The sequence below is a fragment of the Talpa occidentalis genome, unplaced genomic scaffold (assembly GCF_014898055.3).
Source record: "Talpa occidentalis isolate TD23 unplaced genomic scaffold, MPIMG_talOcc4v2.1 talOcc4.3, whole genome shotgun sequence".
Lineage (NCBI taxonomy): Eukaryota > Metazoa > Chordata > Mammalia > Eulipotyphla > Talpidae > Talpa > Talpa occidentalis.
The window spans coordinates 120,233,593-120,247,529 of NW_023603184.1; the positions used below are offsets into that span (position 1 = coordinate 120,233,593).

The following is a 13,937-nucleotide window of genomic DNA, read 5'->3' on the forward strand; positions in this document are numbered from 1 at the left end:
TCTGTCAGTTTTTTAATCATGGCAATTTTAAATTCTCTTTCTGGAAGGCTCAGTTCTTCCAAGTCACTGTTGTTGCATTCTGGTGGGTGATTTTCATTTTGTGGTGTGTCTTTTCCCTGAGGACTTGCTTGGTTGCTTGTAGTTTTTCTTCACCCTGCTGCTTATTTTCTAATTTGTCCTATGTGTTGGGACACTGTGTTGCTGGTACTGGCCGGCATCTTTTTGGTGTGCTCTTTCTGGGATGTCAGAAACTGTTGGTCCAATCAAGTCAAATACTGTTATGCCAGAAGTCCAGGAGGGCAGTGGTACTATGAATATGTTAATGGTTGCTGTCACAGAATATCTCCTCCTTCTGTATTTAATTCCAAAGGTGTGTCTTGAGGTCCCACAGACTGCCCTGGAGGTGGGGTAGCTGGATCGCCAGCTGGGCTTCAAATCACTGGATCCCCCTCTGGGCTCTGACTCCCTGCCAGGCAGGTCCTGGCTTGTGGGGGCCTTCAGCTCACCTTGGCTGTGGGGGCAGCCCTTTCCCAGTTCCAAGCAGTCTCAGTGGTGCCGGACGCAAAGGCAGAGATTCCTATTCTGTAAACTTTATTTCTATCCCTTTTAACTTATGTGTCTCTTTACCCCTGAAATGAGTCTCTTGTGGCAAAATATATTTGGGTCTTGTTTTTTGGCCATTCTCCTTTGACTGGTGAATTTAGTCAGATTGCTGTTAAGGTGATAATTGGTAAGAATGTATTACTGTTTTGCTCATTATTTTTCTGGTGGTTTCCGAAATTCTCTGTTCCTTCTTTCTTGGATTTCATGGCTTTCTTTAGTGGTATGTTTAGATTTTTGTATGTATTTTTACTACAAGTTTTGGTTCTCTGATTGCCATAAGATTCAGATGTAACATATGTGTATATTCTTCCATTTTGAGTTGTTCTGTAGTTGTTTTCTCATGATATCCTTTTTTGGTTTTGTTATCAAGGTAGTAGTAGTGATCCCTGAAAATGATTTTTCATGTGTTACCTCCTTTTCTGTTTTTGGGAAGGGTTTGTGAGAGATTGATGTTAATTCTTTAAATGTTTTGTTGAATTCAACAGTGAACATGTAGTTGTGGGTTTTCGTTTAGGGGGGAAGTTTTTAGTTTTTTAAATTATTGTTTCAATTTACTTAGTATAGATATCTTCAGATTTTCTGCTTTTAAGTCCATTTCAGTGTTTAGGTCTTTCTGGAAATTCATCTATTTCATGGGTTTTGGTATTTTTTTTTTTTTTAAGAAATGTCTGTTTCCAATTATTTGTTGCACACATATATCTGTAAATACAATTGATTTGACAATGTACACTTCAACCTTACTATTCTCACTTATCTTAATATCTCTTTTGTAGATTTTTGGGCTTTCTTATATAGATTATCATGTATATTCTGAATAGAGACAATTTTATTTTTCCCTTACCAATCTGTATGTCTTTAATTACATTTTCTTGCCTTATTGTACCAACTATGTGATGTTGAATAGGAATGATAAAGCAGATATCCTTGTCTTTTTTCCAATCATAGGGGAAAAAGATTGAGTCTTTCACCATTAAGATTGTTATTAATTGTAGGTTTTTAATATATGCACTTTATTAGATAGAGCTGATTCTCTTGTTTCTAGCTTGCTGAGTTTTTATTATGAATCATTGTTGAATTTTGTGAAATGTCTTTTTTTTATCTACTGATGTGATCATAGGGGTCTTTTGCTGTAGTTTGTTGATGGGGTGATTTATACCTATTGACTTTGCATATTAGATGAACGTTATTTTACTGGGAAAAACTCCAGTTAGTTTTAATTTGTTATCCTTTTAATATATGATGGATTTACTCTGCTAATACTTTGTAAATGATTTTTATTTATTTATTTTTTAAGATTTATTTATTTATTTATACAAGCACTGGGTACAGTCAGAAGCGCGAGAGGGTGAGAGAATTCACCAGAGCCAGAGCGGGGAACAGAACAGGCAGACCGATGAAATAAACTGCTGAGGGGAGCAGTAGCGGGCATAGCAGGAAAGGTCTGTCGCGCCATGTGGGACCCTCGCAGGCGGCTGGGGATCGAACCGGCGCTACAAAGGCTGCGCACAGCTTTGCAGTCCAGCACTCAACTGCTGCGCCACCAGGAGAGGCCCTGTACATGATTTTTATATCTAAATTCATCAGCTTGAATTATTTAGTGTTTACATAAGTAGCAAGTACCAAATAATTCCACTTCTAGTAAATGTGAACTATGAAATTTGAAATAACCCTCTTGCTGAAGACAAGTAGAAAAGCTGAAACAAACAATTTTAAAGTCATCATAGAAGTATCAGACAGTAAATGTGATATAAATTTAAGGACAGGGAAACATATTCCCACCTTCTATTTTAGTTATAAAGATCATTTTTATAAGGTATTTTTGAAACGAGCATAGATTTCTTTTCTCTTTGTTTCAAAGGTAGACATAAATACATTAACCCACAACTTGCAGACTGTAGAGGAAAAGAATAAGCAACTGGCAGATCAAATGGCTTCTCTAGAACTTCAGCAAATCACTTCTGATTACCATGGGGTGGGTATAAAAGGTCAGTCTAAAGTATGAATTAATGATTAATGAGTTAAAAAAAATCAGAAGTCAGGAGATGAGTTTTATTTAATAATTATCACAAATACTGAATAACTGGCTATATATGGCATAAATTCCTACAGTATTCAAATAATAAAGGATTATTCTAATAGTGAGCACTGTATTAAAAAATAAATATTTAAGGTAGCTATTTAACATTTGCTTACACAGATGAACTGTAATGTTGAAAAGCACAAATATTTCCAATTTTTAAAAATATTTCCTCTTCCATAAATTGTGAGGAAGAACCTTGTGTTTTTTTTCCTGTGACACTTCCCTCTATTAGGGAATCAGTAAAATGTTTGAATTCTAAAAAGCATTGGACAAAGTCAATGCTTTACAAGTAAATGGTAGAATTCTTAGAACATCCCAAGTAAAGGGGATTTAAAGAGATAATCATTCTTTTAAGTAGCTAATGTGCTGCCTGTATGCTTTTTGAATACTCAAGAAGAAATGTTACCGCTTTTATAACATACGAATTATCTTTCTAAGTTGCATAGACGCCCCTAATGTGAGTTTATCTTAATCTGAGCTAAATTCTCAATCTGTCATAAACTGCTCAGTACCTCCCTATTAAAATTTACAAAGTAAATCTAAATTCTCTCGTATTTTCAGGGCTTTAGGGTCACACTTTTAGAATTCCATTTTGACTATGACTTTGGTTGTGATCCTTAACATCTCTGTGCCTCAGTTTCGTAATCTGAAAATATATGGATATATTATTATTAAGGGGTTGTTTGAAGATTAATACATGTAGAACATGTAGCAGATAGCTAACATTTATTCTTTTTATTATTTTTTAAATAATAAATTTTATTTTTATATTCCCCATACATTTGCAACCACCCCCATTCTGACCCCCATCCCTCCCCTCCCGCCCCCCACCCCCCAAAAAGTGTCTCCGGTTCATAGTTTTTTGTTGATTTTGATGAATAACTATAAGAAAGTGAATTCTTCCTATCTGAACTCTTTAAAGAGCTTTCACTTTCCTATTGGAGTGACAAGATGCGTTAACTCTGACTCCTAGTTCTCAGACCAACCTTCCCTCCCATAAGACTAAAGTATATCCATGTCCTTGCTTCTCTGCTCAATTTGATCTTGGTCTTTCTGGAAGAACGCATCTCAGTCTTTCTGATTTTTTTCATGTCTGCACTGTCAGTGAACAGACCTGTGACCTTGCTGTTTAAGTAACTTTAACAGATCTTGCCAGTGAATTGTCAATATTGATTCTTGCCTGTTGACCATACACCTCTTTAACATTTTCAAGTGATAATCCACATCTTAATTCTGGGTTGCAGTTCCATGCCTCCATATAGAATCTTCTGTGATCAAGCATTCTTGGAAGTTTGTCAACTGGCCATATGAGTCTGAGGAATGAAGTTGGTATTTCAGAATTAAAAAAGAAATTCTTAGCAATATAGTTAAACTGATGCCATTCAATGCAGGCAATGAATTTTTGTACATTGAAGTTAAAATTTGAAATTCTCAACACTAGAAGTTACTACCTCCTAGTATAACTTTCATTGTTTTTAGTTTTTGAGATACATGTGAGTTTGTATTGAGGATGCCACTCCACAAATTTGAACTCACATAGTCCTGATTTCAACCCTTGGCCCCATGCACTAGCGACATGGCAGGTCCTTAATGTTTATGGACTTCAATACTAAGGAGATCACCCTTAAGTGTGGGATTCCCATCACTACTGTGCATTACTTTTATTAGAATAATTACTGCATCTGCTATAAATTGACCTATTCATGCATCTTCCTTCTCTCTTCTAATGCAAAAGCAGTAGTTATAGCCTAGCACAGTGACTAACGCATAATAGATGTTGAAGAAACAATGACTAGAACAGTCATGTTTTTCTTGCCAAGATAAGAGGATTAAATGTCGTATTTTGTGTAAAGTGCCATCACAGGACTAACATACAGTATAGTATCCATGTATAAAATTCTTTTTCTCAGATTTAATAATTTTAGATTTATGTTTCCCATTTTAACTTTTAATGTACAGTTTAAGTTCTTCACCACAGGCAGGCATGCAGAGAAGCATAGTGCAAAAAGATCCAAACATGTGGAGGTTTCTTATTCTGATATCTAGTTAAATGACTCTCCTTCCCATTTACAAGTTTTAAGCATTTTAAATAGTAGAATTAAACAGAAATAACTTCCTACACAATTAGAATGTTAACTTGAAATGAAACAATGGATTAAATGTAGTCCTTAAAACCAGGATGACATTTAGTCATTATACACCAATGCAGATGTCTGAGTTGATTCCATCTGCTGGGGCCCAGTCACACTGTTGATAAATATTTAGAATAAATCCCTGCTTCCAACTTGGTAAATAGCTTTACCAAGATGCCAATACCTTCTGTGTTCTAATAGCTTTTAGTAACTTTAACAGCTTATGTGGATTTTTAAAATAATTTTAGAAATCCTGTGTCTTACTACTGAGTTTGAGCAGCTTACTTTCCATATCTTAGAAAATCCTGTTTGCTACTTGCTTTTCCAAGGTGTGATAGCTTGTTGTTGTTTATTTCATATGCTGTTTCTCAGGTAATTCCCCAGTTTCTGTTTTTCTCTCCATATTAATAATATTTATAGTATATTACCAAGATTTTTTAAGTAAAAGTTAATCTCGGTTCTGCTTTTCACAATTCCAAATCTGCTAATATTCTCTCATGAGTGGTCTCTATTTTCTTGTCCATCACTTCTTTAAGTACAGGGTCTATTTAAGTAATCTGAAAATTGTGATTTACATTACTGTCTTATCTACCTAACATTTGGAAAAACTGCTTTTTGTCATAAATTTGTTTAAGCAACTTGTGTCAAATACCACATTTTGATTTTTCTTGGATAGTTTTCAGTTACCCTTACAGTAACATTCTCTTTGGTAGCAAAAAGGGAAAAATTGTTTTTAAAACACATATAAAATATTATTAGGATCTCTTTACACCTTTGACTAAAACAGAATTTTGAGGAAAAGGTACCTTTAAAATTCCTGACTACCATTTAAGATATCAGAACATCAAAGTTATTCCCCAGACAACCTTTCCACCTTTCAAGAAGGCAAGCAAAGTTGTTTTGGAGTGTTTAGTACTTATTGTAGCTGGCATATTTTAGGTTAAACCTAGCTCCTGGTGTTTTGTATATTATGCCTACACTTCAGAGCACATTGAGACACAATGATTTATAGAACTTGAAACTGAATTTTAAATAGTTATTTTGTTATGGTGTAGCTTATTTTGTAGCATTATTAGCCATCCTTGCAGCTTATTTTTTGCTGAAGACTTGTCAAAATATAATTCCAAATTATGGTGTTGCATTTGTGGAATGACTTTACATCACAGTTTCCAAAATAGAACAACTATTGTTAAGGAGGATTATGTGTGTTACAGACAGAAAATTGATGATTAATTTTGTAACATATTATTAGTCTTCTATTTATTGATAGCAACTACATTTCCTTAGGTTATTTTAAAACTAATACTTCATTGGTCTGAAAACTTAAAAAATTTTTTTTCTTTGCTTTAATAGCAACACATAATGATTTAAAAACACAAACGCCCACTGATACCTAATATCTGGTATAACTTTCATAGTGAAAGTGCATAATTTTAGAGTATATGGTATACAAGGACTCATAACTCTTTATGGCTTTTTCATATAATTTTATTTAGCCTAGAATGTCTAAAATGGTCTTCTTGTCATGGCAACTACCAAGGAGAAAACAATTCTCTAAACTAGAGTACCCTCTTAAACAATACATGCTATTTTGAAAATATTTTCAACAGAAGATAAAAAAGTTATGTTATAATAATCTAGTTTTTTTGCTTTTATTTGGAAACAAGTGTGGATTCACAATATTGACATAAAGTGCTACCACAAGTGATAACACAATGATTAAAATGGTGATAATGAGGAATAGCTCATGTAAATTAATACCCCTATAAATATGGTTTCTTCTTTACTGATTTCCCTAGAGTTGGACATAAAAGTCTAAATTCTTTGGACTGAAATGCGTAAAAGTCCTCCTGCTCTGTTATTTGCAAATTAAGCAAATGTAAACCCAAATAGTGAATTATATCAATATAGGGTACCAACATAAGACTTTTGAACTCAAGATTTACTGCTAATAATCTACGATGCAACTGGATTGCGTGAGTGATTAAGGACTTATGGTCTCAGTCATATTTGTTATGTACTTATTATCCCCCGAGTTGATTTATAAACATGATTTTGACATGGAAAACAGCAACATTTCATAGTAAGATTGATTACGGAGAATGAAAATTTCCATTTAATTACTATTTTCAGGAACATTGTTCCTGAAATAACAATAAGGTCCAGAACTTAATCTAAGAAAACTATAGTTTGTATTTATTTCTTCTGACAGTTTGAGTAAAAAGACATGGAGGAAAAAAAAGCTCATTATTAATGGCTGAGTGATGAAAATATGTATTTTCATGTAACATAGAGCCTTTGATGATGTCCTAGATAATACTATGTTGAATGATCAGTCTCAGAAATACATTTGTTTAGTCTTTATTTTTTTGTTGACTATTTAGTATGGTAGCAGAAGTGTCTCCTAAAGACCGAGTGGTTGTGGTCATTTGCAGCTCCCATTTTCATTTTTCTTAAACTGTTGATGCAATCCAACCCAAATGTGGGATAGTTGTAACTATAATTACTGATACAACAAAAGTAGAACAAAGAACAGCAAACTGAGAGCCTTAAGGCAGGCATTTGTTTATTAGCAGTTTTTATTATTAGCACTATAGTCAGCTATCTAGGGAAAGACTAAGAAGCACCACAAACAAATATATTACTATGGAAATGGTAAGGGTATACACCTGTTTAAAAAAGAAAAATGATTATGCCATACTGTATCTAGAGATACCAATAATGGTATTTGCTTTCTTAGCTTGCCCAACAACAGGTCGATAAGGTCTTGGGAAAAATCACTGAAAGTAAAAATAAACTGGCCTATGAAAAGGGACAACTCCAGGTATGAGATTTTCTTATTTTTATTTTATTTTTTAGTACCAGATGTCAAGCTAAATCTCTCTGGATGTTGAGAAAACATAGCCTGGTCATTTACTGATTCTGTAGCTTTGAACAAGTCTTTGAATCTCCCTAAGTTTGTTGCCTTATTAAAATCCAGGTGATTTCCATTCACATACTTACACTAAAAGCTAAAATTGCAAAGTTCAAGCCCATTTTAAGCTTTATTACAGTTATTTTGTGCATTGTCATTCATTGAGAATATAAAAAGCTTATGTTTTTTTAATGCTGAATTTGTATGACATTCTTAAATAACCTTGGAAATTGGGACTCTGAGGCAATAGAACAGACTTGAGTGAATGGGACAACACTATTTTTTTGCCATCTGTGGGTTTTGGCCCTACAGTACCCACAGAATAGGAGATCTACTATTGAATCGGCTAGCCCTTCCTTGAGCCAACTCAGTAGAAACATTGAAATCTAAATTAGTGGTTCTTGGTTAAACAGCAGAATCACCTGGGGAAATTTTAAAACTTCTCATGCTGAGAAGTATGAGTTCTGCCATTTACTTTGAAATGAGTCATTTTAAAAAAGAAAGAATAGCCTAGTAGATGAATATGGAAATGACAGAATGGATAAATAAGTGGTAAGCATAAAAAAAAAATGGTAGAATGTGGATTCCACCATTAACAATACAATTACTGTTTTTCCCCCTGTATATTAAAATTATGCATAAGAAAAGATGGGGGAGAGGTCCCCATGCTAAGACTTGTACCCCAGAGCAATTAAATCAAAATCTGGGAGTAAGTCCTAGGCTTTAACATTTTTAAGCTCCCAGATGGTCACAATGTACAATCATAGCTGAGGACCAGTTAGGCTGGGCAGCTATAGAATTGATTTGATAAGTAATCTCACTAGAGACTTGTCAAACACTTCAGTGTTAATCTCATCTGCTACCCCTATGTGCCTCTTGAGCAGAGGAGCTAAGACCAGAAGTCAAAATGACAGACTGAAGGATGGCTGATCAACATACTGTTTTACAAGCATGGTTTTCACTAAAAAGATAAAGCTATTTGACTACTATTGATATTGGTGTGCTTTTAATGAATATTTCATTTAATGTATCATTTAAGTGTAATAATCTATACTTTGTAACCTTCTGCAAGTCTTAATTTTCTTGAATTTCCTCTCACCTGTAAAATAAGGGAGATAAGCACACCTGTCTGCTTCTTGCTGAGAAAGATAGTCAACATTACAGATTGGTTAGAGGAATTATCATAGGTACAGAACTTTCTCTTTTGTGAAAATAATGACCCCATAGATGCTATGATCATGATTTTGACCTTTTAACTTCCCAAGGAAAATTATTTTAAGTACATAAGAAAAATCCCAAATGCTCATAGCAGACTTAAATTCAAATTTTAGCTGCAAAGGAAATACATTTCAAAATTTATTAATCTGATATTACTGTGGTTACATAGTCCTTATAATCTTAAAGAAACTGTATGTCTTTTTTTTCTGCTATATTCCTATAAGATTTTTTGATAGTCTTTGAAAATGGAAATTATCAATTCACTGGTGTTTTTATGTCAAGTCTTCAATTGCATATTGCACTGATGGAAAATGCTTATAACATACTACTCTTGCAGGAGAATTTAAAGGAGGAGCTACATGCTAAACATGATGAAAACAATACTCAAATGGATTTAACTGATTAAAAAACATGAATCATTAGATAAAAAAATGCATTTCAGGATTGACTAAATGAATGATACATTTACTGGGTTTTAGGTGTTTAAGTAGACTCTGAGAAACTTATACAACATTCAAATGTGGTTTGAAATTATTTTCAGGGATATATGGCGTTCTGTTACATAAAAATCTGCCACCATATATTCTTCTGTTAATGGATATTTAGAGTTTTCAGTTGCTTACAAACAATGCTGACATGGTGAATTCTTGTATATGTCTGTGTAGAGAAATGCAAAAGATTCTGTAGGTTAATTATAATTTTTAGGAGAATTACTGGGGTGTAGAATGTATAAATTTTGAATTTTTCTAGTTTGTCAAGATTCTCCTAAAAGTAGTTATACCAATTCAAAAAGCAGTATATGTGGGGGTAGATAGTTACATGTGTTAACGTAGATGAATATCATAATAACACTGTCTACTGTTTAGGGATACATTGATAGTATAATTATTAAAAAGGAATGGGCATAATAAATAGCAAATTCATTATTTGATTAATTTTAGGATGGTGTAAAGAAGTTTCTTTGTTGTAGAGGATTTCAACTGTATTGGTAATGTTTTTGCTTTTTTTAATTGAGATAGAATAGATGGGATATTAGAGTATATAAAAGATTTCCAATAGTTTTGTTGATTTTATTTTATATAATTCTTACATCATTTTTCATTTTTGCATAATGTATGCATTTTCATTTTGGTTATATTCCCCATACAATTCCCACCCCCCTCTTCTGACCCCAATCCCTCTTCTCCTCCCCCCACCCCCCACTGTAGTGTGTCTCTGGTCTATAGTTGCTTGTTGATTTTGATTTTTACTTTATTGCAATTAGTTCCTGGTCCCTTATTTAGGTTTTCTAAATTCCTGCTATGAGTGAGACCATCCGCTATTTTTCTTTTTCTTCCTGGCTTATTTCGCTGAGCATGATCCCTTCCAGCTCCATCCATGGTGCTGCAAATTGCATTCTGAATGATTAGACTCACTCCAGTCTACCACTGGCCCTATCACTTTTACACCAATTGGCTTCAATATTGTATTTGCTACCTAGCCCTAATAAGTGAATGCATTTGTGAGTTTAGAACTATTAGGTAAGGATTTTGTTTTCCTTTGATTTAGTAAACTTTTTGTTGAACTGTAACACATATACAGAAAAGTACATAGCCTAATGAATTTTCACAAAGCAAAGCTGCCTACTATGTGATCAGCACTCAGAACCACCATATAGCTTTTTCTAATCAGATCCCCTAAAAAGGGTAATTACCATCCTGACTCCTAACACCCCAGATTAATTTTACCTGTATTTGAGCTTCATATAATAATGAAATAGATATTTTTGTGTGTCTTGTTTCTTTCATTCAGCTTTATAATTGTGAGATACATTCATGTTCTTCATCATTGTAGTTCTTTGGTTTGAACTCTTGCACAGTATTCCATTCTGTGAATATTAGGTAAGAGTTTTAAAAAGATGTTACACTGAAATAACCTATTTCTAGAGTGTATTTTCATACTTTTGATTAAAATGCATAGCTTTGGCAATTCAGGTTGTTTTAAATCTGAAGTTCATTTTAAACTACAATGGAGATAAAATATGTCCTGCTTTATTTTAAATTTGCCATATGAATTTTAAAAATTACATAAAAACAGTTATAGTGTTATGTATTTTAGTTTTATATATAAAAATATACATGTACACATTTATATTAAGATTATTTGAAACAGTATGAGGATATGATCTAAATCACTCGTAATCCAGAAACTAGATGCTAACTATGGAAGCTGACTGGAGTTTAATGATCGTACAAGCACCAGACGTCTGAGAGACAGCAGGATTTTTGTTTGTGTTCTTTCTCATTTTGAATGTCCTGAATTAGAAATTATACCAAATAAGCAACATACAAAAATGAAAGTTCTTCATAGAACATGCCATCTCACAAATTTCAGGGCATTTATTAAGTAACCAAAAGCTGAGGATAGGATAAATTACCTGAGACATATTGTGAAAGAAGGATATTTTGATGTACTTGAAGCAAGGCAAATTTCAAGTCTTCAGAGTTAAATCAGTCCATTTTTCATGAGTTCTGTAGGTTAACAGCAGTTTGTTTAAAATGAGAATAGTTGTTGAATCAATACTTTTCTTTATTGGGAACTTTAAATGGGGAGGGGAGCACAGCACATGTTTTGTACTATATAGCAAAAAAGAGCAAAAGATGAGAAAGACCAATCTAATGGAAAAAGAGATATTCCTGAGACAAAATGTAAAATTTTTACTTTGCCTTTCCAAATACACACACACACACAAATTTGTAGTTCCTCAAAATGTCCAGTAGCTACATCCAGAGGAGAATGCCCTCCAGAAGTATGGATCAAGAGAAGATACTAAGAGAGGGTAAACTTGATTTTGGATGAAATTTTTCCAGGCTTGAACCTGGAAAGGATAGATTTAAGTAATGTTTGTTGCTGATTTGTTTGAGTGTGTTGGGATTCAGAGGAAGAAATATGGAAAACTTTGGAGATTTGTGAGTATATATTAATGATTTTTATTCTCCCAGATAATTTCCTTTCAAGAGAAAAATGTGAGTAGTCATCTTTACAAATTAATTTTAAAATATAATTCAGACAACATTAAAGTTTTATAATTCTGTCAGTAAAACACAAGACTCTAAGGTTCCTTCTTACATACTGACAATTCTAATTATCCATACTCAAAAAGGTTTTTTACATCATTTTTCATTTTGATACAATGTATGCATTTTCATCTTGCTTATAGTCCCCATACAATTCCCACCCCCCCTTATTTTGACCATAATCCCTCCTCCCCTCCCCACCGCGCCTAGTGTGTCTCTGGTTTATAGTTGCTGTTGATTTTGCTTTATTATAATTGGTCTTTTTCCTGGTCCCTTATTTAGGTTTTCTAAATTCCTGCTATGACGGAGACCATCTGGTAGTTTTCTTTTTCTATCTGGCTTATTTCGCTGAACATGATCCCCTCCAGGTCCATCCATGTTGCTACAAATGGCATGAATTTATCTTTTTTGATTGCTGAGTAATATTCCATTGTGTATATGTACCACATCTTCTTGATCCAGTCATCTATTTTTGGGCATTTGAGTTGTTTCCATAGCTTACCCATTGCAAATAGTGCTCAGTGCTGCTATAAACATAGGGATGTAGGTGCCTTTTTGAAGGTTAGTTATCATAATCCCCTTAAAGTCAAAATACTTTACTCACAAAGTATCAGTTGCATTCATAAGCCATGTCAATTTGGAATTTCCATAGGCAATAGAAACCAAATTAGTTACCTCAGTATATGTAAATGGCTATTGTCTACTTTTATATGAATTGAAATTGCATTCTTTGAGTGATTAGAAAAACTTGGGATTGCTTTATACACGTTTTAATAATTCTGACTTTTTGCAAAATATGCATTTTCTTTTGAAGTATATAAATGTATCTCATTAATAATGCTTATTTTTCTTTCCCCCCTAGATAAAAGTTAAACAGCTAGAAGAACAACTACACTCTTTTACAGAAACTAATTCACAGAATGATCATCTACGCAAGTTAAATAAGACTCTAGAGGGCAAATATGCTCAGGTGAGATTAATAGCTGAAACAGATTGTTACTTTTGAAATTGATGCCTTCCATACAGTCCCAGAAAGAGATATTCTGTCATTTGACTCAATTCAACAAACATTTTTAAACCCCATTATGTACTAGGTTCTGCTAAACCATTGAAGAATTCATAAAAGATTCCTGAAGCAGAATTGGGACATTCAACCTATTTATACTCTGGACACTTAGGAGTGTACTCAAATAGAATGAAAAAGTTAACTTGCACAAACAAAATAGATTGTATTGTGAGCATTCACAGGAAGTATCAGTGAATGAAAATATCATGAAATGCTTACATTAGAGGAAGTGGTTTTTAATTTGTGCCTTAAAACTTTAAACAGATGTGTGCCTTGCTGGTGGCACAGGGGTTAAAGTCTCAGGGCTGTCAAGCTATCACCAGCCACTTTGGCATGAGTTTGAACCCTGGCCAGGGAGCTAATCCACATGGCACAGCAAACCTCTCCTGTCTTGCCCCCTGCTTCTCTCAGCAGTGTATTTCAGTAGATCTGCCTGTTCTGCTCCCTACTCTGTCTCTGGTGAATCTTTTCACACCCTGCACCTCTGGCCTACACCCCAGTTCTTGTATGCATAAATAAAAATCAATCTAAAAAAAAAATTTTAGACAGATATAAATCCACAACTGGCAGCTAACTTGAAAAAGTATTAGTAGTGGTGAAGGTGCTTACCTGTCAACATGTTGACTATTAAAGCCAAGACCCTTTTGTAGGTCACGTAAGCATTTTAACAAATGAATAAAGTTAGACCACTAAGATATTCAGGGAAGAAAATAATCCAGGAGTGTGTTACCCAAACAAAATGATTCAATGATTTAAAAAAAATCTCCAACTATCAATTTAACATATGTAACTTTTGTATCTACAACATTTGTATATGTAATCCCTGGTAACCAAGGAACTGGAATGTGTTTTCAGGTGGATTACTGTT

The 13,937-nt window shown here is 33.8% G+C and overlaps 1 protein-coding gene and 1 long non-coding RNA gene across 4 annotated transcripts in view; one reads left to right on the forward strand and one right to left on the reverse strand.

The window, feature by feature from the left end:
* CCDC150 (coiled-coil domain containing 150) overlaps nt 1–12,908 on the forward strand; it is a 46,844-nt gene extending 33,936 nt beyond the window's left edge. The window contains exons 14-17 of one of the 3 annotated variants that reach the window (XM_054699959.1): nt 2,462–2,575; nt 7,556–7,639; nt 9,889–9,935; nt 12,866–12,904. In XM_054699959.1, coding sequence (XP_054555934.1) covers nt 2,462–2,575; nt 7,556–7,639; nt 9,889–9,935; nt 12,866 — 246 coding nt within the window. In that variant the 3' untranslated portion in view covers nt 12,867–12,904. Of the gene's footprint in view, nt 1–2,461; nt 2,589–7,555; nt 7,640–9,888; nt 9,936–12,865 lie in introns of those variants that run through there. The other 2 variants (XM_054699961.1, XM_054699960.1) reach the window with 2 other exon arrangements.
* On the reverse strand, nt 10,655–13,908 carry LOC119256059 (uncharacterized). Its single transcript, XR_005127620.2, has 3 exons — nt 13,679–13,908; nt 11,364–11,457; nt 10,655–10,814 (listed from the first exon to the last, which is right to left on the reverse strand). It is a non-coding gene; the product is annotated as an uncharacterized LOC119256059 (long non-coding RNA).
* Nucleotides 13,909–13,937: the final 29 nt, after the last annotated feature.